General features: G+C 45.7%; 1 protein-coding gene across 3 annotated transcripts in view; it reads right to left on the bottom strand.

Annotated features, from left to right (window-relative positions):
• Positions 1-25,274, bottom strand: part of LOC147732646 (zinc finger protein 425-like) — a 254,029-nt gene that overhangs the window by 28,144 nt on the left and 200,611 nt on the right. For all 3 annotated transcript variants that reach the window (XR_015308481.1, XM_086957157.1, XM_086957158.1), the window contains one exon: positions 17,936-18,040. Coding sequence is in view for 2 of the 3 variants with exons in the window: in XM_086957157.1 (XP_086813283.1) it covers positions 17,936-18,040 (105 nt within the window). In the remaining variant the exon portion in view is untranslated. The remainder of the gene's footprint in view (positions 1-17,935; positions 18,041-25,274) is intronic.

Below are 25,274 nucleotides of genomic sequence, written 5' to 3'. Positions count from 1 at the left end.
GCAAAATTACATTTTTATGAATTCTCCTGCTTATGATTACTTTTTGTGATGTAGTTAATTATAAATTAACTACTAGCGTATTTTAATACATGCATAATACAAGAGCAATTGTTAAGTTGTGCGACAATGTTGCTACGTAATAATAGCTATGTTTGCACATATACTTACTTTGTGTTTCTATGGATTGCCTGGCAGTTCAAAAAAGTATTTTAGGATGAGCTGTTTTCCTATATAATTTTCTACAAATGTTTTCCGACACGTGTGTTTGGCATCTTATATCAGTTATGTTTTACAGAAATTCTACAAATATTTCCAAAATAATTATAATTATTGACTGATAAAATATATTTGAATTTCGCATCCTTTGTGTTGCATGCATCGTCATCATCAAAAAATTATAAAATTGGCTTATTCTGAATTAAATGAACAATAAAACACATTCAGTAATATATAAACATTTAGACAATAAGGAAATAATGTAATAACTATCTATACAGCGGTTATTCTACTACAACAGATGTTAGCTGTTATAATTAAATAAAGTACTGCTATGGAACATACAAAAAATGAAGACAGCATTTGCAGATGTAAAAAAGCTCTACAGTATGTAAATTTTTCTGGTCTTAAAAATGGAAAAATTATGTGCCAATCCATAAAAAATTACAAACAAGCAATGTGTGGATTTCCCAGAGAGGCTTTCATTATGACAAATTTTAATCAGTAAATGTCCACCATTTCGGGAATAATAACACACCGTAAGCAATACCAGCTTTAAATCTGGTCAGTGAGTTTCATGCACAAGCGGTGTTTACCAAATCAGGGTTCTAGACCACTCATGGATTTCATGACAAAAAGACTCATTGGGGATTTCCTAACCTCATCTGTCTCCATGAATAGGGTTTTCTCTCCAAAAACATTTAGTAACCCATATCTGATTATTTTCTGGATATTCCACAGATTAATTTATAGCTCAGTAAATCCTACCCCAAAGATTGTACAGATGTCAGTTTCCTAGATTCTACAAGATAGTATCCAGATAAGAACAAGATGGAGCTGTCTACAAATGTTTTTCGATCCAGCACCAGAAGCAGTAGCTCCATTCAGCCAGATGCAGTTGGTGCCGGCGGCCGGGACGCCAAGTTCGCGGTCCGCAGTCCCTGATTGCTGCGGTTCGCGTGTGCCGCCCCCCTCGTCGTCCCCTGCCTCCACTGCCCATAGCCAGCAGCCTGCAGCTGCCCCCCCTCCCCTGGAGCAGAACCAGTGGAAAACAAAAAAACCCCGAAAGCGGCACGGTAGAGAGCGGGGCCGAGGAGACTCCAGCGAGGAGGGGCAGAGATGGACCTGAAACCAGAGAGCGGCGCAAGCAGTGACCGGAGTGACTAGAGTGACCAGAGTCACCAAGGAGCGGTGCAATCAGCCAAGCAGCCAAACAGGCAAGCGGGCAGGTACACTGCAGCAGAGGTGGGTCAAGCGTGCAAGAGGGTGAGTGCGAGAGCGCGGCCCCCCTTAGCAGGATAAGAACAACAGGAGAAAACCCATAGACCACGTTGGGATGGGTGTGTCGTGTAAATAGAAACAATTCCCAACAGGTATCATGTAAGAACAAATTAAGTAATGTATGCAGTCTGCATTACAAATTAATAACCAAGGAGTCACTGGAGTTTTTAGAACAAAGGTGGTATTATTCACCAAATAGGCACAGGGAGAGGTCTTTCACATGGTAATACAGTTTGAACAGCACTGTACAGAACAGATCATGTGACAACCCTAGTGGCACTTGGTGCGTGATGCTATATACAGTGATGATAGTGAAGGTGCAAGTGCTCAAGTGAACAGCGTGATCGGCGCATAGAACCAAGTTTATACATCAATAAAGGCCCCGTGAACAACAAGTAGTAGTTAGTCGGGATCGTCATCAGGACAGGGTTGTAGATGGATACAGTGAGTGCACCCAGGCAGGGAGGCGTGGGCGGCTGGGGTCCAAGCGGTCAGTAAGGACTCGCGGGCTGATCGTGGAACTGAATCCGATCATGCGGCGCCTGTATTAATCAGGGCGGCGGGCGGCAATTGGGGCTCTACAGAAGACGGACTGCAAGCAATGAATGCAGGAGCTCCTGCATACATTGCTTGCAGTCCGTCTTCTGTAGAGTCCCGACTAACGGGGATCGAAACGCCGTCGACTCTACAGCATAAACAATACGACGCATATCACTCTTTGTGCTCCTGTTCAAATTTATGCAAACATGTTTTAAGTGACTACTACTTGTTGTTCACGGGGCCTTTATTGATGTATAAACTTGGTTCTATGCGCCGATCACGCTGTTCACTTGAGCACTTGCACCTTCACTATCATCACTAGATATAGCATCACGCACCAAGTGCCACTAGGGTTGTCACATGATCTGTTCTGTAAAGTGCTGTTCAAACTGTATTACCATGTGAAAGACCTCTCCCTGTGCCTATTTGGTGAATAATACCACCTTTGTTCTAAAAACTCCAGTGACTCCTTGGTTATTAATTTGTAATGCAGACTGCATACATTACTTAATTTGTTCTTACATGATACCTGTTGGGAATTGTTTCTATTTACACCCCCTTAGCAGGAGGCAGCAGAGTGAAGTGCCCAGGAGAGTTTGTGGTGGCGTCCCAGCTAGGCTTGGTGCAGCCTGCGGCCTCCAGCGAGCCCTGCTCTCCCACTCCCCCAATCCCCCCTCTACCGCCACCAACTGCCATCTACTGCTAACTTGTGACTGGAACTCAGCTGCCCCAGGCAATTTCGCATAATTCCTCCACCCCCCACCCAATCGTAGCCACACCCACTCCCCCTTCCTGGTGTAGTGCAACAGGGAATGCGGTCGAGGAAAGTTAGAAGCACACCCCGCCAAAGGACAAGGACAAGGACAAGGAGAAGGCTAAAGAGGCTGCAGCCAAAGAACTCCAAAGCATGAACTCCCCAGGCCCCTGTCCCCCCGTTAAAGATGAATCATACCGGGGTTAGACCCTGGAGCTCCAACAGACACACCGCCACTGCCACTGACAACCGCTAGGTGGCGCTATTGAGCAGTACAGTACACAGTGCATCGAGTCAGGAAAGGTGCTGGAGCGGCGGTGCACGGAACTGGCTGGCGGACTGTCGGGTGAATCCGGGCTGGAGCAGAAGTTGAGGCAGAGGCAGGGGCAGAGAGGCAGAGAGTCCGAGCACCGTGCCCTGAGAGAGAGGGTCGCAGTGGTGTCAAGTATACAACCCCGGCACCCGGCTCTTGGCACACGGCACGTGAACACTGCATACTGCGCACAGCCTACGGCATCTGGTGCACCCAGAGGCCGACGGCCCGGCTGCCCTACTGCCTGCGGGGGGAGCAGCTGGAGGAGTGAGCGGCGGAGGAGAGAGCAGGCGAGAGCAAGGGGGATCGTGAGGCCCGCATCCCACACTTACTCCACTTGCTGCACTTCGAGACACGAGCCAGGCAAGGCTGCAACCGGTGAGCGTGCACCCTCCTGCGTTTGCGCTCCTTTCGTTCCCTGCTGCCAGGTATTGCCATTAAAGGGGAAACATCAACTTAAAAAAAACTGAAATCTAACCAGCTCAAGTTTTAAGCCTAACTAAAATAGGCTAACCTAAGCTAAGCTGCAAAACCAATCCACTTGCCACTCCCCCCTACACCCCCAGCACCTCCTGCCCTCCCACCCTCACCCTCACTCCTCTGCCTATGCAGCAACACAGGAGCTAGAGGCTCGAGGTTTGAGTCAGGGGCAGGAAAAAACCCTAGAGAGGCTGAGGGGGTTGTACAAAAGGGGTGAAACGGCCGCGGTGGCAGTGGCAGTTCGCGTTACAGTTGCAGCAGGGAGCTATTAACCCTCACTAACTCTTGCTAAATCCCAGTCTGAACTCCCATCAACTCCTATTAACCCCATATTAATCCAAAAGCAGCTGAGAAAAAAGGAGACACAAGGAGATATAAGGATACGAAAAGGACAAAGAGAAGAGGAAAAACGCGAAATGAGGTCTGGGAAGCCAAGGAACAACGCTGCACCTATGAACCCCTTGAAAAGATTAAGAAAAGCAAAGAAGAACCTCAAGAGGGTCTAATGGATGTGTGTAACGAATGAATGGAAAGGATAAGGGAAAGAACGAAGGTGAGGAAGGAGAATCCTCCCTGATTTCCCCCCTGTTCACCAGTCCTGGAGGCTCTAAAGCTTGCGACTATTTACACAGCCCCTCCAACAATAAATTTGGCTTTCAACCAAAAATTATACAAAATTTGCATTCATTAAAGATCCCAAAACAGTCCTCTACTTAAATAATGCCAGCACAAGCGATCTACCAACACCGCTCCAACCAATCAAAACAAACAGGACAATTCCTCTAGAGCAGGAGCTAGAACGAATGGCGAAGGAGGAAATGATCCAAGCCGATCCCCAAAAGAGGGAACACATCTCTGAGGAGGGCGCATCTGCAACCAGCGGAGAAGTGAACAATGGATCCCCGGGGGACCAACAAGCACAGGCCCACGTTCAAAGACAAGAGTAGGCTGACTCAAATGCAGAAATAACAGCAAAAGGCAACGCGCAAGACCACTCAAAAGAAATTATAACGGGACCAAAGGGTGAATCCAACCTCCCACCAAAAGCCAGCAGTGAGAGGCGTGCCACAACCCCCACAAGCTCTACGAGACAAAACAAAATAAACAATGGCACTGAGGAGGAATACCATGAACGCCCAGCACCCCAGAGGATTTGCAAAGCTCACCAGGAACCTCTGCGGGTCACGGCGGACCAAACAGGGCAATAAACTGGGGCCTTTAGGATCTACCCTTCAAGGACGACACGCAGTTGAGTGAACTTACGGAGAACATAGACCAAGCTACACAAAAAGAAATATCAACCCGCAAATATATATAGTGTAGACTGTGGCTTTACTGTCTGTGGCTGCGGCGGCGCGCGACTCTGAAAGAATCCAAGGTACGGAAATAACTTCGTTTGACAACACTTATGCACCTGTTACTGTGAAAAATCGATACAAGCTACTATCGGAAGAGTTTTTGCTGTGTACAGAAAGAACATCTTTGGACGCCTTATACACCTGTTACACCGGACAATCGGGACGAGAGTCCCAGCGGACATTTTTAACTTTGTCTGACATCCGCCAAAGCTGTAAAATTATCCTGATTGTCTACAGTTACTAACCCTGACTCCGGACCAAGAATATCCATCTTTTAGTTGATCACACCCTCTCGCCCAGGCGAAAGGAATTTGCCCACCCACAACTTCATTGTCCTGATGAAGACCCGCTCGTAAAGAAAAGATTCCTACAGTCTATTTGGGTCGAAACGTAGACGACTACACACCCATCGACCAACTCTGGTCCCAATCTAGACACTTACCGCTTTAAAGGAGTTAGGCCAATTTTGCCAGTTATAATTTGGACTCTTTATGAGCCTCATGGTGTGGCCTTTACTTTAAAGGACCACTTGTAGTTGTTTTTTGTATTATGAATAAGATTTGTCACTGAATGACTCAGACCACGTCTATCCTATCCCCGACACTTCCCTCACTTCACCCCTCCCCGTTGTGAATGTGGGTACACACATGTTAAGAAAATTGTTGATTATAATATGAATCAAAAACCTATTTGAATAGGATGTATATGCAATGTTGAATTAAACTCTCTTTGCATCCAATAACTTTGTTTTCTGAACTAATTCAATATAATGAAATGAATTTGTAAATTTCTTTGTTCTAAGTCTGAGGACCCCTTCCTTTCATTCTTCGCAAATATATATTGACAACGCCAGCGGACAGACAAGTAATGCTCGCACCCAGGGACATGAAAGAATAAACAACAAGGGCAGATTCTGACGCAGCGGGGCAACTAACCACCATAATAACACAGGAAACAAGAGACCAGGGCCAGTGCTCACTCCAATTTAATGACCTACTACATGAGAAACTCGACAAACCTGAGCTGCAAAAGGACGGCGCTGAGCAAGGTCGTACCCCAACATTAACCGGAACAAATATCCTGAGTCAATTAACTGCCTCTAATGCACAACCTAGTACACCCCTAGACAAGAACTGAAGAAAAGCAGTAAAATGATAGATAAATGCAATGCAGTAGGAATCGATGAATCTCTCGGTTGAGGGGAAGCCCCAATCAATAACATCGACAATATTCAGACATATGATAGGGGACAAGTCGGTACGACCATAGTAATGTTTCACCCAGAGTATCAATCAAGAGGCCCAATGGATATCCTAAATAGGGGAAACATACTATGGCTACTGAAAACCATAGACAGCCTCAAAACCATATCATCAACTGACTTAGAATCAGTAGAATTTATGGAACCCTTGGGGCACAGTATGGGTTACAGCATAATTCCCGGAGAGACTACTAAAGGAAAAAGCAAAGTTCGACTCCTGGGGAATAAAATTACAGCCTTTCTTTCAATCAAGATATCTAGATCCTCTCCTGTATGACAGTCATCAAAGGGAAAAAACAAAAGAACCATCTCTTAAAAAAACTGTCCTAGGAGGAGCTCAAAGTAAAACCCCAGAGAACTTAGTGCATCGAGACCAGCCCGACATCAGAACATCGGTTAACAACAGTCTGCCCACGCCTAACTGGAGCTGGCTCTCAAGGACCCTAAACGTGAAAGAGACAAATCAATGACAAAACAACACAAAATCAACCAACACAATCAGCACCCTAAGCTTATGCTAATGGAACATTAACGGCTTAGGTGACAAGTTTTCAGACGTGGACTTAAACATCTACTTAAAAAACATTTGCTATCATTTCTTTGCAAGAAACCTGGTCCGACTCTCCCCCAGCGTTGTCGGGATACAATTTGAATTTTCTACCGTCTACACAGAGCTCACCGTTTGGCCACAAGAAAGGTGGTCTTGCCATTTACAGTGCGTTTTCAGTGATCACGGAAGCAGTTCCATTAGTTTACAACATAGCCGCTCCAAACGCAATACAAGTACTACGACTGTCACTCCATGAGCAAGATACAAAAGAGGATATATTTCTAATAAACCTCTATTTGCATCCCAGCGAGAAAATGAAGGGAGCGCAACAGCTGAAGGAAGAACTCGTAAAACTGATAAAAACCGAGAAAAAGAACAGCATAATCATCACAGGGGAGTTCAACCTAAATATGCTTAGCATCTCGGCCCTGGAAATCACTGTACTTCGGGAGGCAGAAGCACAAAAACAGCCAGGAGCCTGTTGGCCAAACTAGAAGAGCTGGGCTTCAGGGCTCTTAACGGCAGATTTTCAGGCGACCGACCACAATCTGCTGTCAATGTGCTGTGGACAACATTCCACAGCACATTGGCAAGCTCCACAATTGATTTTACATTCTTCTCTCGCAGTTTGTACCATAGGGTAAGAGACTTTCACATCTGTCCGATGGACTACAGCGACCACCTGCCCCAAGAAAACAACAATAGATACACCGAAAATACCAAGCCTGCAAGGCGCCAGCAAACTAGGCCTGGACTTCACCATAAATGAAAGACGGATAAAGTGCAAAACCATTGACCCACAAAACCTCTTAGCGCAAGCTAAACAAGCTCTTGTTGAGGCACAATCCGCAGCCCCAAATCAAATTATATGCTGGGAGTTATTCATAAAAGAAATTAGAGTCACAGCCGAAAGAAATGGGCACACAAAGCCAGATGGAAAGGGCAGCAGCGCGACACACAAGAGCCATTATAATTTCAGAAAGGACATCAGGCTAAAAAGGCTGAAGACGCAGATCAATCACACCCTGCGATGAGCAAAAACAGACCCCACTGCCTGCCAAGCGCTGAGACAGCTAAAAGGCAACTGCAGGAAACTAATATGGCAACTACAAAAGGACGCAGACGAGGCCTTTTGGGGAAAACTCCTACACAATGCCAAAAAATTTAACAGCGAACAGTTTTGGCAAACGATTAACAGTGTGATCAACGAGCCAAGCCAGGGGATCGAATCCCACGTGACGGAAGAGGCCTGGACAACTTACATTAGCACACACTTCAGTGACACCCAAGAATCACGGAAAGAAACTGGCAACGCTAATATCAGGAGCAAAGAACATATGTCCCCACACAAGGAAAACCTTCATAAGTCACGAGGAACTACTAATCACGAACTTACAAATAACCAACATAATCTCGAAAGGGAGAACAGAGGGAGCCCCTGGCCCAAATGGCATACCCCCAATCATATTCAAACAAGAACCAGAATACTGGGCCACTGCCTTCAAACCCATGTTTGAAAAAATATGGCATACCTCAACAATCCCACAATCATGGAGGGGGGCAATAATCTCACCAATATTCAAAAAAGGTGATGGGAAAGACCCAAGAAGCTACCGGTTAATAGCCTTACTTGATAACGAGGCAAAGTACTATGCGGGCCTTTTACTTCAGGAGCTGACATCGTGGGCGGAAGAAACATCAGCAATCCCATTTAATCAAACCAGCTTCAGGAAAAACATGGGGACGACCACAAATATTCTAGCCTTGTCACTTCTGATTGACTCAGCGCTAGAGGGAAAACAACCCCTATACCTGTGTTATATCGATTACAGCTCCACCTTCGATCACGTAAATAGAAATGTGTTGTGGCAAAAACTAAAGAGAATGAAAATCCCTTCAATACTGCTGAATCAACTAATCCTCTTGCACAGCGACACGTGGGTCCAGGTTTAACTAGGAACCAGGGACTTCTTAACTAAGAAAATCCCAACCAGCACCGGAGTAAAGCAAGGATGCGTGCTAGCGTCAATTTTATTTAACCTCTTTATGGCCGAACTATCAACCTCACTAAATGAAAACAACTCGCACGCACCAAAATTAGGGGGCTCCCAGCTGTCCAATCTATTCTACGCGGACGATTTGGTGCTAATCAGCCGAACTCCCATTGGCTTACAGAGGCTCCTTGACATCACCTCGCAATACTCCAAAACAAATAAACTCAGCATCCACTACAACAAAACAAAAGTCATGTGCCTTAACCATCGCAAAAAGACATGAACATTTAGCTGGTACCTGGACACAATGAAATTGAAAGTCACAAACAAATATCTTTACCAGGGAGTGACTATAGATCACAGGGGGAGCTTTACACCACAGCATGAGGAGATAAAAAAGAGAGGCCTAATGATAGCTGTATCTCTAAGGAATCTGAAAAACAAGATCACTGGTCCAAACTTCTCCCCACTACTAAAACTGATCCAAGCCAAATTGATACCATCTATTACATACGGAAGCGAAGCAATGAGAGGCAGGGATGCCGGAACATTAAAAGGAGTAATAACAAGAGCGATGCGGATGATGTTTGGCCTCCCGAGGTACACTTCTCCGGCGCAGATCAGACTCGAATTTGGGTTGGTAAAGGAAGAGCTTGCACGCAAGGGAGCATACCTCAAAAGCTGGTACAAAATCAGTAGGGGAGAGGTAAATACCCTCAACGCACTCCTTTGGAAAGACCTACAAAGTAAAGATAACAGCCCAGCAAGGTTTTTTCTGGAGGACGCAATAAAACAACTGGGGGTGCAACAATTGTGGGATCTGGAAGGGAACCTGGCAGGCTTTAAAAAAGCAGTAAACAACATTGTCAGGAAAGAATCTCTCTTACAAGACAAAGCATCAGTAACGGAGCGAGCACATGGCTGGCTAACTGTACAAACTTACAATAAACTCACACCACAGACATATCTTTTGACCAGCTTCACTAAAAAAACAAAAGTGTCATTCCTAAAACATCGGCTAGGAGTATTGCCCTCAGCAGACCACATGGCCCCTTGGCTGCGTCCCCCAAAACCAGCAAAATGCCGCCTGAGCGGGAATCATGAGGAAAGCATCGTACACCTCATCACTATCTGCAAGGAGCTGCAGCAAGACCGCAGGAACCTGTTGAGACCTCTATTTTTTTTTTTTTTTAAAAGGAATCAGGTCGTGCAGACAAGAAGCCCTGGCCTGCTTTTCAGGCGACGAAGTTCAAATGGCCTGCCGGCTGGTAAAATACTTTGAGGCCGAGAAATCAATATCAATACAAGGGAAGAACAAACGGATACAGACAGCGCACCCTCCCTACCCCTAGAGCCAAAGCATTAAGACTGCTCAGTTCAGAGACACAACTGGCTAACAAAATCAAATAACGACAGATCACTACAAGCCACGAGCATACAGTGAAAAGGACGGCCTGCCTCCCATAAAGAACGGTGACTGCAAATACGCCTTCGAATGGGAAAGGAGGCTAGGATAGACAAAAGAAACCTTCTCCGAGGAAATGCAGAAGCGCCCAGTGGCGCACGAATACTTCCTTTTTAACCATTTTTAATTCTAATTTTTAGTACTGGCCAAGCTGAAGCTCTTTTTTTTTTCTTTTAACTTATCTTAATTACCACTCTCTATGCTGCTATAAATATTCATAACAGTTTTTATTGTTGCTGGTTTTGTAATGGTTTTTATTAACTGTACAATAAAGTATTTCCTTACCCTTACACTGCCACTGACATTGCAACTGCCAGTAAATGTAACAACCGTACCAACGGCAACAATCGCAAGTAACTGGCTAAAAGCCATATCAAAATCAAAATCATCTACAGCGGCGACTCCAGCAGACTCCAGCAGCGAAACAGGGTGGCAGTACCAAAGTAATTTCCATGGTCCCACTCAGCACCTAACAGCAGTAAACGGGCACTGATTTCTAACTTTTTAAAAGTTGCAAAAGAATCCACCTCAGTCAACAGATGCAGTAGTCACTCCGGCGCCTCCAATACAAGAGGCAAAATCAGCATTAGCCCAGCTTCAGTGAGAGAGATGCCTCCACGTGCGCTCCCAGTGGAAAAACTTCGAACACGGAGTGCAGGAGGAGAGGTTCCCAGTCAACTCAACAACTGGAAGTCCCATACCAAGCAACTGTAGCCGTTCCAAGCCTCCATCTCTTATCATCCAAAGCTCTCATCCTGCATGAACTCAGACAAAAGCAAAACAACCAAGTCTTTGAGGCACAAATACACCACCCTCCCGCCTTCACCTTCCCCAGGTATTGACGGGCCCCAAATTCATAACAAAGGGGCCCCGGCCAACGAGACGACTACAAACATCTCACACTCAACTGGGAATCTAACAGGGAACCAGACAAAACCTCAGGGCATTCAACACATCGAACTTCAGGAGTTTGTCTTCCCCAATTTTATCAAAAACAACCGAGACAAGCCTGGATTCTCCTCATTTTTGTTTGAAGCGCAAGCAGAACAGCTTCAGTGCCAGCCCCTTTGCCAGGCAAACCTACAGGAGGAGCAGTACCCCTTCCCTGACACGCAAGGCTCGAACTTCTTGCTGCAATCACCCCAAACCAGGGAACAAATCAGCAGGTTCCTGCGTCTACTACAAACCCCTCCGTCAGTATGCTCAAAACACTGGACACATGGTGCCCAGGCCTCTTCACCCGAACTAGGCAGTAATCCAGCTCCATCAGCCTGGCAGCTCTTGCTACAAACAATGGACTCAATTGCTAAAGCAATGTCTTACCACGCTGACAAGCTGGATACCCAAGTAGATCTCCTAAATATCTTAGCAATCCACGTTCAGGGGGTAGAACAGAAACAGCAACGTTTCAACGAGATGGTCTTGAATGCAGCGAGAACAGGAAACAACATATCAAATGTGCAACTGCCACTGCAACCAAATCAAACTAGCAGTGGTCCCTACCCTTTTGTCAGACCTTCTTGTCACAACCAGGGAAGCCCCAACAAAGTGTGCCCCACAAACAGAGCAAGACCAAGAGGCACCACCTGCAACGGACACCGAAAGACCCCGCCTCGTGGGTCAGCAGACACCCAGTGGTGCGGTTTCCAATTTAGAACAATCACAGACTAACCTTATAGCACCTAGTCCAGCAATACCCATTGTCAATCTAAACATCTCAGATCTCCAATCAACTTACAGAGGTGAGGAACCATTAGGTCAGCCATTTACAGCAACCAAGACATTAATCAAGCTGGAGAGAAAACGTCTAAGAAAAACAAGAAACAGAAGGCACCCTAGACAGGCAATCAACTTAATTTCTCTCAACGCTGACCAGGGACTGAAACAGAGTGACCACGGCATGGCCTTCACTCCTCCGGACAAAATTACAAACAAGGACCAATCGAGCCAGTTATCCACCCAACCCACTTTCCCCAGCCGCCTAAATAACACCAAAAGAGATCCATTGCAGATTGGGAAAGTATACAGCAAGTTTAAACCTCCAAGGAAAAAGAAACACCCTCCATCCACCCAGACAACACAATCTGAGAACCCCCCAATGACATCAAAGAAATTTCCAAAAGAAAAAAGTATAACTAGCCCACGTGTAGTACAATCAGTTACTGATGAGAGGAAAGAAAACTGTCATTCAGACATAGCCCATAACCCTAACCCGGAAAGCAACCAAGCAACTTGGATAAATGTCTACCAACAATCAATACAAAACAACATAGATGCAACTGTGACCACTCCTTCGACAATTGCAGAGCCACCATTGGCCGACAAAGCATCGGGAAAGGCAGAAGGCCTAGCGTTGCACCAGGACTCCTCTTTAAACATCAACAAATTGGACTTTATCCCCTACTACGTATCAAGGGGAACCCATGACATCTTAAACAGAAGCTTCCTGCTCAAACTCTTTAAAGCACTGCCCCCTCTGAGCCACCTAACCACCAGTGACATCGTCAGTATAGCATTCACACAGAACACGCACTTCATGGGCCAAGAAACTACCACAGCTTTGTTCTCAGCCTCCTCTCTTATTGAACAAATCTGGGAGCAGAGGGACCAATTCGCAAAGTGGGGCATTAAGCAAAAAAAGATATAACCCCCTTGCTACCCGAACCTGCTACAACCATCCAACCAACCAGTGGGCCTGTTAAAGGGAGCCAAAGGCCCAGACCATCAAACCCTCCAAAAGAGGAAAGAGTGCACAACTAAAAAAATCACCATCACCTTTGCAAATCCAGCAGCCATTAAGCCTCCTGGATTTCGGTTTCTAATTGCAGTCGGATCACCCCCAGATATGGCATGAACCAACACCTACGCAGCTACCAACTTACTCCCAGGCTTTAACACCTGCTCTTGGAATGTGTTCGGCCTTAGCACAAAACTAGAAGATCCAGGTTCAAGAAATTCATTTTTAAGTATAAAATTATTCTCTACCAGGAAACCTGGATGACAGATCCCACACCTATAATCGGATATAAAGGAATTTCAGAGGCCGGCCAAAAAAGTTGCCAACCTAGGGAGAGCCAAAGGAGGCTTTTCAATCTTTATTTCAACTGATATTCCATGGCAAGCTTCAAAAATAGACCTAGAGTTCTCCTGGTTGCAATGTGTCAAATTCGAAGCCCAGCCCCTCACTTCTCTGCTTATTCTTAACACCTATATTCATCCAGTGTTCAAGCGAAAAAGGATAAGAGTAGACCACTTACTAGCAACACTGGCACCTTAAAACTTGCCCATCAGTACGCAAACATCACCCTGTCAGGGGATTTTAATATGAATTTACTGCAAGCCACCAAAAAGCGGTATACACCCGTTACAACGCAACTTTTACTCCGCACTACCATTACAACGCAGGCATTACACCGCATGACATTACAACGCATTGCGCTGGGGGGCGCTCTAGGATAAGAGGTAAGTTTAATTTACTATCCAACACCTTCCCTAGGGTCCACGGGGACTGGAGTTAGAATAGTAAATTATACTTACCACTATCCAGCACCTCAAAGCGCTATGCGTTGTAATGGTATGCGTTGCAAAAACCGCGTTGTAATGGTATGCGGAGTAAAAGTATGCGTTGTAACGACATACATCCCCAAAGAGCACACACAGGCACCAAAACAACTAAATGCGCTTGGCAAGAGATGTGCGGCCAGTCTGGCAGAGCTTTCAATGAGTATGCTAAACGGGAGCAGCCCGACAGATAGCACAGCAGCATACACCAGGATCACCCAAAAATCAGCTTCAACAATAGACTACAATTGTACCGATCAAAACCTTTTCCCATCGATCACGAACTTCCAAATAATGGACAGGACTGAAAGCCACCACCAACCACAACCGTTCATGTTGCGAAGTAACATAGATAACTCAGTGCCAGCCAAAGCATTATCCCAACAAACGCAATGCTACCATTTAAAACGTCTTGCATGGAGAACGGATTCGAACGATGACATCATCGAGACATGCACCAATCTCCTGGAAAGATTTCAAATCGAACCCATAAACACACAGGCATGGGAGTGCTTCACCCAAGAATTAAATAAAAAATCCCGCAAACAGGCCGCAGGGAAAAAAGTAAGAAGACATCAAGGTGCCAATTGATTCACAAAAAACTCAGGACTCAAAAACAACAACTGAACAAACACCTTAGAAGACTACGCACCCAGTGCCCTGCCCCCTCCCAGGAACTCTTGCAATTAATCACTAAAGCCAGAAAAGACCTAGAAAGAAACACTAAGGCGGCAAAAAAAGAATTCCAAGAACAACTCTGGGCCAAACTCCACCATTCCACCAAACAAAGGGATTCTAGGCTCTTTTGGGAAATAATCAACCAGTTAACAAACGGCAAGAACCGGCATTACAACTCAAGCATAATGGAGGACTCTTGGAGAGCCCACATTGATTACTTTTACAATGAAATGGCAACTGTCTGTCTGGCAACTTATGGTTCAGAACCAGGCATGAGGGCAATTATAGCATGTCAAGTCCAACCCAGAAACACCTGAATACTTCTTGCAAATCTGGAAAGAGCAAGTTCTAAAAATTATTTAAAAACTCAAACTCGATGGAGCTCCAGGACCCAACGAGTTACCAAATGCCTTGTTCTGGTATAATCCTTCATTCTGGTCCGACCTCCTCACGCCACCATTCTCTTCCATCCTAGCATCACGAAGCATCCCAGACTCTGGGAGGGGCAGCATTTTGAACCCAATACACAAGTCGGGCTGTCGTTCCGACCCCTCCAACCACCGTCTTATAGCTTTAATCGACGTGGAGGCAAGCATTTACGCATCAAACTTGATGGCTGACTTGGAGGACTGGGTCAGAAGATGTAACCTCATTCCCTACACCCAAACAGGTTTCAGGGCATGGATGGGCACACTCACAAACATCTCTGCGGTCACCCTGCTAGCTAACCAAGCCCTTGCAAAATCCAGGCCTCTTTACGCATGCTTTATAGACCTCAAAGCAGCCTTTGACAAAGTTCAGAGAGCCAAGCTATGGGAAAACATGCAAACCTGGGGTGCCCCAACTAAACTCTTGGACGCCATCATCAATTTGTACTCCCACACGTGGGTTCAGGTCAGGAAAGGAGACGGGCACAGCATAACCAAAAAATTCCAAACCCTTAATGGGTTAAAACAAGGGTGTGTGCTGGCACCCTGCCTCTTTAACATCTACACCGCCGACCTTGACAAACAACTACGGTCAACCCAATCAAACCCCCCAAAACTGGGCAGCATCCCCACACCCAGTTTACAATACGCAGATGATATTGCGCTCCTTGCACAAACACCTGTAGGCTTGCAGCGACACTTCACCAAACTATGTGCTTATACCATCACGTCCCAACTAACCATCACTCACCAAAAAACAAAAGTGATGTGTTTTGCCAGACGAATCAAAAAAAGGCAAAGGGCAGTTCAGCTGGCACTTGGATGGGCAACCCCTGTCCCAGGTAGACTCATACAAATATCTTGGTTTCCAAATAGACCCAACCTAAATTTTATATCACAATTCGGACAAGGCCGTACCAGAGCCAAACAACTCCAGTTTGCCTTTAAAGTCTTAAAGAAAACTTACAGGATGTTCTACAGGTCATTTGCTTAAAGCCATTTCAGCAAAATTCCTACCTTCGATCTCATATGGATCAGAAATGTTAAACCTTAAAGACGCCATCTCCTTAAACTCAGCACAATAAACCTTCTTTAAGGACCTGTTTTTTATCCCCCGACACATCTCACAATCCCAAATCCGACTTGAGTATGGACTAAGAAATCAGACTCCAGACAGACAAGGGGCATTAGCCAAATACTACTGGAGAATGAGGGATGCAGAAGATAAAACCCTTGCGCATCATAGCTGGGAGGAAATCGAAACCCAAGCCAAGCTAAGTGACTCGACGTTCAGTGTTCTGAAGGACTCCCTCGCGGCATTGCATCTGGATGAGGCCTGGCTCACCCTCCCCACCTACTCCAGTTTCAAAACCGTAGTCAACAAGGCAATCAAACGGACTTCCTTATTAATAGACAAAACAGCCTTCTAAAAAAAAAAAAAACACGCCTGGTCCGTGATCTAAGGCTATCAGAGGCTGAAACCCCAACCTGCTAGACCACTTTTCCCAGGAGAAAAAGCACTACTTAACGTTACTGCGGCTGGGGTCATTTCCACCAAAAGACTTGACACCAAAATACCCCTGGCAATTCAAGAATGCCGCTTATGTGGAGGAGGGGAAGAGTCTTTCCTACATCTACTATGCATCTGCCCCTCCCAGGCAGAAACCCGAAGAGCGGTCCTCCGGGAAGCCTTTAGGAAGGAACAAATAAGGTCACGTAGAGTAGCCGTCATTCAATGCCTTGGAGGACTATCAATCCAATTGTCCTGTAGAGCCATAAAATTCCTGAAAACCGCAGCAACAGAACTGGAAAGAAAGAAAACATTAACTAACTCAACAAGTTTGAGTCTTACCTGTCCAGAAATTCATTTATGGTATCATCTGTATGTCTTATACTGATCTGTTTTTATTCCAAAATGTATATTTCATGTATGGTGGTTTTCCACTCATTTATGATTTTTTATGAAATCAAACAATAGTTTGTATTCATTCATTCATTCAAACGTTGTTCCTTAATATTAATAGTTTCTATTTAAAACAAATGTTTTGGAGAGGTTAGATCCAAGCCATCCGTAAAGGAGACATCAAAATCAACAGAATTCTTAAGGCTGTTGGCTGTGCTGTATAAAAGCATTGCATCATCTGCGTACAGCAGCAATTTAGTGCCCTTCTGGAGAAATCATCCCAACCTCTCAAAGTAGCCTTAAGCTATACACAAAGTAAAGAGAAAGGGATGAGGACACATCACTGACACCACCTCTTTGAACATCAAAACTATCTAGAGAGCCAGCCCCATGGAATCAAAAGTCCATACAAATGTAGAGAGTCTTTCCTAGTGAACATACATGTACTGGCTAAACTGTTTATCAGATATATCTTGCTCCACTATGCTAAGACTGAGTCTTAACCCGTACTTTGATTCAGCTAGTCTCCCATTCGACTGAGCTCAGGCCTGAATTTTCGTCAGTAAAATCCTACTTACCAGTTTTGACAATTCAGTCAACCGAGGAGATTCGCTGGTAATAAGATGGATCTCCTGCATCAACTTCCTTAAAGAAAGGGACGATTATCGATTGCAAACCAAGAGGTAAGTATAGTAGATTTTCAAGCATCATTTAGCAAGTTGGTTTACGAAGGAGCCTAAAAGTCAATGTAATCCTTGTACTGATCCATTGGGATCATGTCAGGACCAGGGCCATTCCCTGCAGGACTAACATTAACTGCCTCTATTGCCCCGTGGAGGTAGAATGATTTGTTAAGAAAGTTTGCAACTACAAAAACAAAAGTGTGAAATGTATTTTGTCAAATACCTGCATGTTTAACAACCTTGAACGGGCCAACTGTCATAATGTTCGCTAAGTTATTCAAGTAAAGGAAAGCACATTACGTGATCCGTTGTTTGCCACAACACTGCTTTCATCTATCTTAGAGTTATTGTTTTCCTTCAACATGAATCTGTTGCTTTCTTTTTATCTGGATATAACAGAGTGGAATAAAAAATGTTTGATTGTGTACTACATTGTCTTGTTCTTCAACAGAATAGCACTAAAACCTCACCTGTAACCCTGATGCTTTCTGTCATCTCAATGTCCTCATGGTCCAAGTTGCAGGTATCTTCCTCTTTTATATGTATGGAAAACACTTCTGGAATAACCGCAAATTCTGTTAATTAAAATGAAGAGTCATCATCATCAATAAACCTTATTCGGTCATCAGACCATTAAAGTGCAAAATGCATATATACAGCCAATAAAATCAAAATATGTTAAAAAATCATCAGTTTACACTTGAAAAGACAAAACAAATACCTTTAAAAACACAAACCTGTTAAAATTGTAACTGTAGAATGATTGCCTTAAGAATCTACTAGCTGATCAATTCATATAGCCTAGTATATAAGTACACAGCCTTGTTTGAAGGTTATAACACTAAAATATTGTACGTTGAGCTATTGCAATGGTACTACCATCGAGATGGGAACACATAGCAATCGAGGCATGTGTAGTTGCTCAGTTAGCTGCACTCCATAGGGGTTCGAATGGGTTACGCCGGCAGCGGAACCTAGTGGGGATGTGCTGTAATATGGGCCTGTTAGAGGGAATGATAGAATAAGTCTCTGGGTCTTTCTTCAAAATCCCCACATGTGGCCCAGGAACTTCGCTGTAGCACACATGAATAGTGGTCTCGTATCTGATTTTCATATGTGCAGGCTGCCCCATAGTCACAGGTTGCAAACTGTTTACAAATAGGAATTAGCCCCTTTCTTCTAAAACGAGAGTATGCAGGCCACCCAAGAAGAGCATGGGCAAGTGATCCCATAGGGGCAGAACAACAAGGGCAGCCTTTGATGTGAGCAATATTACCTGACCAAGAGCATGTAAATGAGTTCAGGGGTAGAGAGCTGTGCCTGAATTGAATGTAAAGCTTTCTATCGGCCAGTACCTGAATAAAATCAAGCTATCCTTCCAGGGTACATGTCAATTTAAAATCCATAAATTCCTCAGTTTGTCCACCCCGCCTGCTGCCCCTGATTTTGTTCTGCGCTACCAAATCCCAGTACATTGTTTTGATTTGTTTCTTGGTGGGTAATTCTGGGCAATTGGTGCTACTCCCCTTTACCCCAATATTATTAAGGAGGTTTCTAATGATCCAGCCTATGTTTTTTTTTATATATCTAGTGAATAAACTTTTTCAAAAGCCACGGTATACGGGGACAATTTGGGGTTGGATGCCAGCCTGTGCCAAAATTGGAGAGGGTAGAGTTTTACTGAATTTTAACAGGTTTAATGCCCATGTTCAATTTGAGAGGGCAAAGTAGTATACTTAGAGGAAAAGTCACCAAGTTCCTAGGGAACTTATTCACAATCACTGTTAAATCGTTCATTTTTTCGAAACCCCACAGTTCAGCCCCATAGAGGGTGCTACAGCCTTGCTTTTGTATATCTTTAAGGCTGTTGCAACCGGTTATGTGTATGAGCAGCAGTGTTCCTTCCTTAGAGTCCCGTTTACCCGTGTGAACTTGAGGTAGGCCTTGTTTAGGTGTTGTTTCCTGGACATACTTTCTGACAGTTTGAGGCCCAAATATTAACAACTCAGTCTGTCTAAGAGTTAAAGAGTTAACTGTGCTTTGAATGATTTGTGAGAATGCAGCATCATGAGTTTTGTTTTGGAGGTATTTATTTCGAGGTCCCTCGTCACAAAAGCTCTTAAATCGGTTTAGTAGAGTTTGAAACCTCTTAAATCGGTTTAGTAGAGTTTGAAACCTCATAGGTTTTTAGGAGATGAGTTGCAATTTTCTAATTCCCTAGGGATGGTACATCCGATGGTATTACGGCTAGAAAAATCAACCACTTAATTGATGTATATAGAGAAAATAGTGTTGGGGCCAAAACACAACCCTGTTGGACCCCCCCCCCCCCCCATCCCTCTACCCCCTGGCTGATTTTGACAGATCAGTGACGTGTCCCTGACCACCCCATCTCTCCCTAACGTATGTTATCTGCATCGAGGCGTTCAACTAGTGACAAGATTTCTGGGGACATTCACATCTCCTTCAGCACAAACCAGAGCTTGTTCCTAGGTACAAGGTTAAACGCTGACTTCAAGTCTATGAACGCTACATATAGACTACCCTAACCCAATACCACCACCTTCCAGTAGAGGAGAAGGGAAGGGAAGACCTGGTCAATTGTTCTAGTTTTTTTGCGGAAACCTGCTTGTAAAGGGGACAAGATATGGTTGTCAGCCATCTAATCCTGTAGCCTCACTAGGAGCGAGCGGCAAAATACTTTTTGAATGCAATCAATCAGGCAAAGAGACCTCTAATTAGACGGATTGCTCTGGGCACCCTTTTTGAAGATGGGGGATCACTTAGGCTCCCTTTCGGGAACTGTGGCTCCCCCGGCGATTGCATTAGAAAGTGCAGTTATATATGCTGATCAGTTGTCTTTATCAGAACGAAAAAGGTCACCTAGAATCCCAACAGGTCCAGGAGCTTTGGCAGATATAATTGCCTCTATGGAGGCTAGGATTTCCTCCTTGGAGAGAGAAATCCTTGCTGGAGGATAAGATAAATCGGAAGACTATAGCCCTGTGGCGAGGCAGAAGGTATCGGTATGTTAAATATTGGAGAGATTTGTTAGCATGACCTGAAAGCTATTTTATATTTCTGGCAGCCATTTTAGTTTGGCAGAGGAACCTTACAAGGGTAAGGTTGGACTCTTGAGCACACCAAATATTGTAAAATAAGGTATCCAAAATTGTAATCCGAAAGCTTTTTGGTCATCAATTTATTCAAAATGTCAATTTTTCAAATGTACAAATTGCGTTATTCCAATGTGATTCTTGGTCGCAAAAGTCATGAGGATATCAAAACATGGACATCATTTTTCGTAACAGTACTGAATAACCCCAATGCATTTCGAGCCGGGCTTGGCTCTTCTTCAGGGGGTACGATGTCTAAGGAAAAAGCAAATAAGGAACTGGATGTATCAGGAGCCTGAGGCTTAACTAAATAAAATGAAAAACAGGTGGCGTGGACATCGTACCCCCTGAAGAAGAGCCAAGCCCGGCTCGAAATGCATCGGGGTTATTCAGTACTGTTACTAAAATGATGTCCATTGGAATAACGCAATTTCTACATTTTGAAAAATTGACATTTTGAATAAATTGATGACCACAAAGCTTTCAGATTACAATTTGGGATACCTTATTTTACAATATTTGGTGTGCTCAAGAGTTCCACCTTACCCTTGTAAGGTTCCTCTGCCAGTTTACGTTCAGCGCCTCTTGGACAGGAGGCGAACCTCCTGAGTACCCCCACCTTGTTTACATGGGTTCTACCCCCTTGTTTACCCCCATTACCAAGTGAGTGCAGCGGACTCCTACTGTTGTAGCCATTTTAGTTTGCCATGTGCTGCCACGTGCTCACCATGTGCTCTGTCCTTCCTCAGTGTTGACTGCTCTTGCCTAGAAACAAACTATATTCAGCATCTTCCACCTTCGCATATGCTCAGTTGAGATTGTAGCTGTCCTTGCAACTGTTCCTAGTATGTAAATGTTAGGATGTGTTTTCCAAAAACAGCCACTGTTAGCTCCTCCCACTTTGTTGAGCAAGCAGATCTTGCATGTCCATATTAGTCATTTTGCATGCTTACATGAGCCAGGACTGCCCCTTGGTCTTATACTGACTATGTAACCCTAAGCATATATAAGGTCCCAGTTTTCTGTACTCCTTAGACTGCCTCATTCAGTTGCTAAGGCTTCTGTGTGACGTAGTCTGACTCATTTGAGGTTAATAAAGATGTAACTTTTATATTTCAGCTTCTATGCTTCATTGCTGGTTTAAAGGGACCAAGTATCAGTGGGACCCCTAGGAAGGTTTTTTGATTTCTTCAGGTATATAGAGCACCAAAGTGCTCTTGCCAGGAATTAGCTGCGCTGTTATTGGCTAAAGGGTGATGGTTTTCAAGGTTGCACCTTCCAACGAGAGCCCAGAATTTCCTAGTGTCTGAATGGGAGCAAGCCTCCCCCAGTTGTCTCCCCTTCTTCTCATCCCAATCTTGCTTGGTCCTAGCTAGGAATAGTTTATATGGCCTCCTTGGATCGCACACTAGGGGCATGTACCCAAGTCTGATGGTTATGGCCAATCTTCTACTTAGTGACCTGCATTCCTGTGTGAACAATGGGTTCACCTTATTATTACCCTTTGTTTGAAACTTGGATGGTGGGAGTGGTCAACAAGGTTTCAGGCTAGCTGTTCAAAATACTTTGCATGAAGCGTTGTAATGTTCTCTGTTGAACTCGATTCATCTCCTAGAGACTGAATCAGAGCCAGATGGACCTCAATATCCCGCTTTATGATGTTGAGTTTAAACTCATCCCACATAACCATTAACCATTTAAGGCGGCGTTTATCATTCGTAGGTACTACCTCTTTTGTAATAATTTTACTCTTTACGGCACTCCCTTGTTCACCTCAGGGGTATACCAGCCCCAAATTTAGCGGATTATGGTCGCTATCAAATTTCTTTTTTTTAAACATCTTTTTATTGAAGTAAACAGTTCCATCATATGACACATCATGGAGCAATGAGAGTGCGATAGTGCTTACATTATAGAAAAACATATCAATTCAGTCGTTGGTGGATACGATGACGGTCTACCTCCAAGCCAGTGGGACCTTTGCCCCGACCCCACCCTCCTGCCCTTCTCTACCCTCCAAGCCAGCCCCCCTCTCGCCCTCCCCTCCTCCCCTTCCCCCCGCCCAACATGCAAAACGTGTCAGAAGCCCAGCCCCCGCCTCCTAGGGAAGGAAGTGCCAAATGCATATTATGGGCGGTGTCTAGCGAGGGAAGTTCCTACGGCGTGCCCTCCGGGGTGTCTAGCCATTCCCCTCTGTACCTCCTCCAAGCCTGCCAAATCTTCTCCCATTTTTTGGGGCAGCCTCGACTATTGTAAATGACTTTCTCCGCCCTCTGGCACCAATCCATATCTCGTTCCCACTCCTCTATCGTTGGTATCAAGTCATTCCCCCAGAGACGTGCAATATTCCTCTTTGCCACCATGCTTGCGAAGGCCAACCACACCTTATCTCCCTTGAGCCATGTTACCTCCCCTGTGACCCCTAGAATATGCCACCTAGCCTTCAGCGGCACCTCCGCCCCCACCACTTCCTCCATGATATCCTTCAGTCTAACCCAATATGGCCGAATTTTAGGGCAGTCCTAAAGGATGTGAAGAAATTTGCCCTCGACCCCACACCCTCTCAAGCAAAAGTGTGATGTCCCAAAGCCCATTTTAAATTGCACCGTGCGTGGGGTGTAGGACCTATGAAGGATGCAGAGTTGCACCAATCGGAATCTAGCTCGGATTGCCACTTCTCTATGACACTGCAGGGCCTCATTCCAGTCATCGTCCTCTAGCAATCCCAAGTCAGACTCCCACTTTTCCCGCAATGGTCCAAGTATATCTGGGATATTGTTAATTAGCTTATTATATGTGAGCGATATAGCCTTATCAATTATTAGGTCCAACAGCAGCCTGTCTTCGAATGGGGCGTATTCAGGTAGCTGATCCCCTTGTGACAAATGCGAAAAGATAGCATGTTTGAATTGCTGATAATGGAGGAATTCGCCGTCTCCCATATGGTATTCTGACTGCAGAGCCGCAAATTCCACCACCCTCTTCCGGACATCTCCCAGTAGATCTATGCCTATCAAGCTCCACTGGCGGAGGTCACAAAGTTTCACGACCTCCTTCAGGAAGTCGCCCTCCCATAGGGGCATCTGGGCCATGAGCTTCCTCTCCCAACCAAGCAATTTCGTTGCCCGTTTCCATATCCCGACCACCGCCGCGGTTTGGGGGGGCAAAGGCTGACTACACCGTGGCTTAGAGTAGAGGGCCGCTAAGTAGGTACCCGCGCCTAGGGCCATACGATCCACCCGATATGCTGGTTCATCCTTCGGGGCGAATACCCACCCATTAACGTTAACCAGCTGCGTCGCCCAATAGTATAGGCGGATGTCGGGTACCGCCAGTCCCCCCTCATAGGAACCGCGCTGCAGTTTACGAAGGGCAATCCGCGGACACCCCCCACTCCACAAAAGGGAGCGCTGCTCTGCTTCTACCGTTCTAAAGACTTGATCCGGGATCGGTAAGGGAGAGCTCTGCAACACATACAGCAAACGCGGCAGGGCCAGCATTGTGAATAATACAGCTCTGCCCATGAGGGAGACCGGGAGGGTCCGCCAGTGTTGCACGTCACTGTGCAGGCGGTCAAGTTGTGTCTGCACATTGAGTCAGAGAAACTCCGAGTCGGACGGTGTGATCCATATCCCTAAATAACGAAACGACTCTCGCCAAACCAAGCCCTCACATCCGACCACCGTGGGCGGCTGGGGTCCTGCCAGAACGTAGCCCAAGGATTTGCTCCAATTGATACGGTACCCAGAGTATTCCCCAAAAGTACATAGTATAGCCATTAGACGTTGTATGGATTCCGCTGGCCGCTGGGTGTATAGTAGTATGTCGTCGGCATAGAGTGATATGGGCTCTTCCCAACCGCCCCTCATTTCTATCCCCCACACCCCAGGGTCAGTCCTCACCCAGTGCGCCAGTGGTTCCAATGCCAGGGCAAAGAGGGTCGGGGACAGGGGACAGCCCTGTCTTGTCCCGCGCCCCAGTCGGAACTCTTGTGACATGGCCCCGTTAACTCGGACCCGCGCCAGCGGTCCTGTGTACAACAGTTTCACCCAGGAGCAAAAGTTGTCCCCGAAGCCCAGTTTCTCCAGTACGGCATAGATGTAGTGCTATTCGATACTATCGAAGGCCATATGGGCGTCAAGGGAGAGCAATGACGCTGGTACCCTCTGGGGTGCGGCGGGGGTCTGTAGAACCCCGAATAAGCGACGTAGATTAAGTATTGTGCTCCGGTGAGGCATGCAACCCGACTGGTCCAGGTGGACCAGCGACTGGATCACCGCTGCCAGGTGTGTTGCAAGGATCTTCCCCAGAACCTTCGTCTCATAATTAAGGAGGGAGATAGGCCTGTACGAGCTACATTCGCCCTGTGGTTTCCCTGCTTTATGGATCACCACGATCGTGGCCAGTCGCAGTTCTCTCGGGAGTTGCCCCGCTTCTCGCGCCTCAAGGAACATACTGTGCATATGCGGTGCAGTGTGGCCAGCCACACAGCCAAATGCTTCCGCTGGGAACCCGTTGGGCCCGGGTGGTTTCCCTGTCTGCAGGTCCCCCATGGCCTCCTCCACTTCCTTGACCATAATATCTGCCTCCAGCACATCCCTATCTGCCGACTCCAACACCGGGAGTTGCAGGGGGGCCAGGAAATCGCGACACTCCTGATCGTCTCTAGACATGTGCGACCGGTAAACCTCCT

The sequence above is a fragment of the Lissotriton vulgaris genome, chromosome 2_1, assembly GCF_964263255.1.
Source record: "Lissotriton vulgaris chromosome 2_1, aLisVul1.2, whole genome shotgun sequence".
Taxonomy (NCBI): domain Eukaryota; kingdom Metazoa; phylum Chordata; class Amphibia; order Caudata; family Salamandridae; genus Lissotriton; species Lissotriton vulgaris.
The sequence above is the reverse complement of the archived record's forward strand: the minus strand, read 5'-3'. Positions and strand labels throughout refer to the sequence as shown.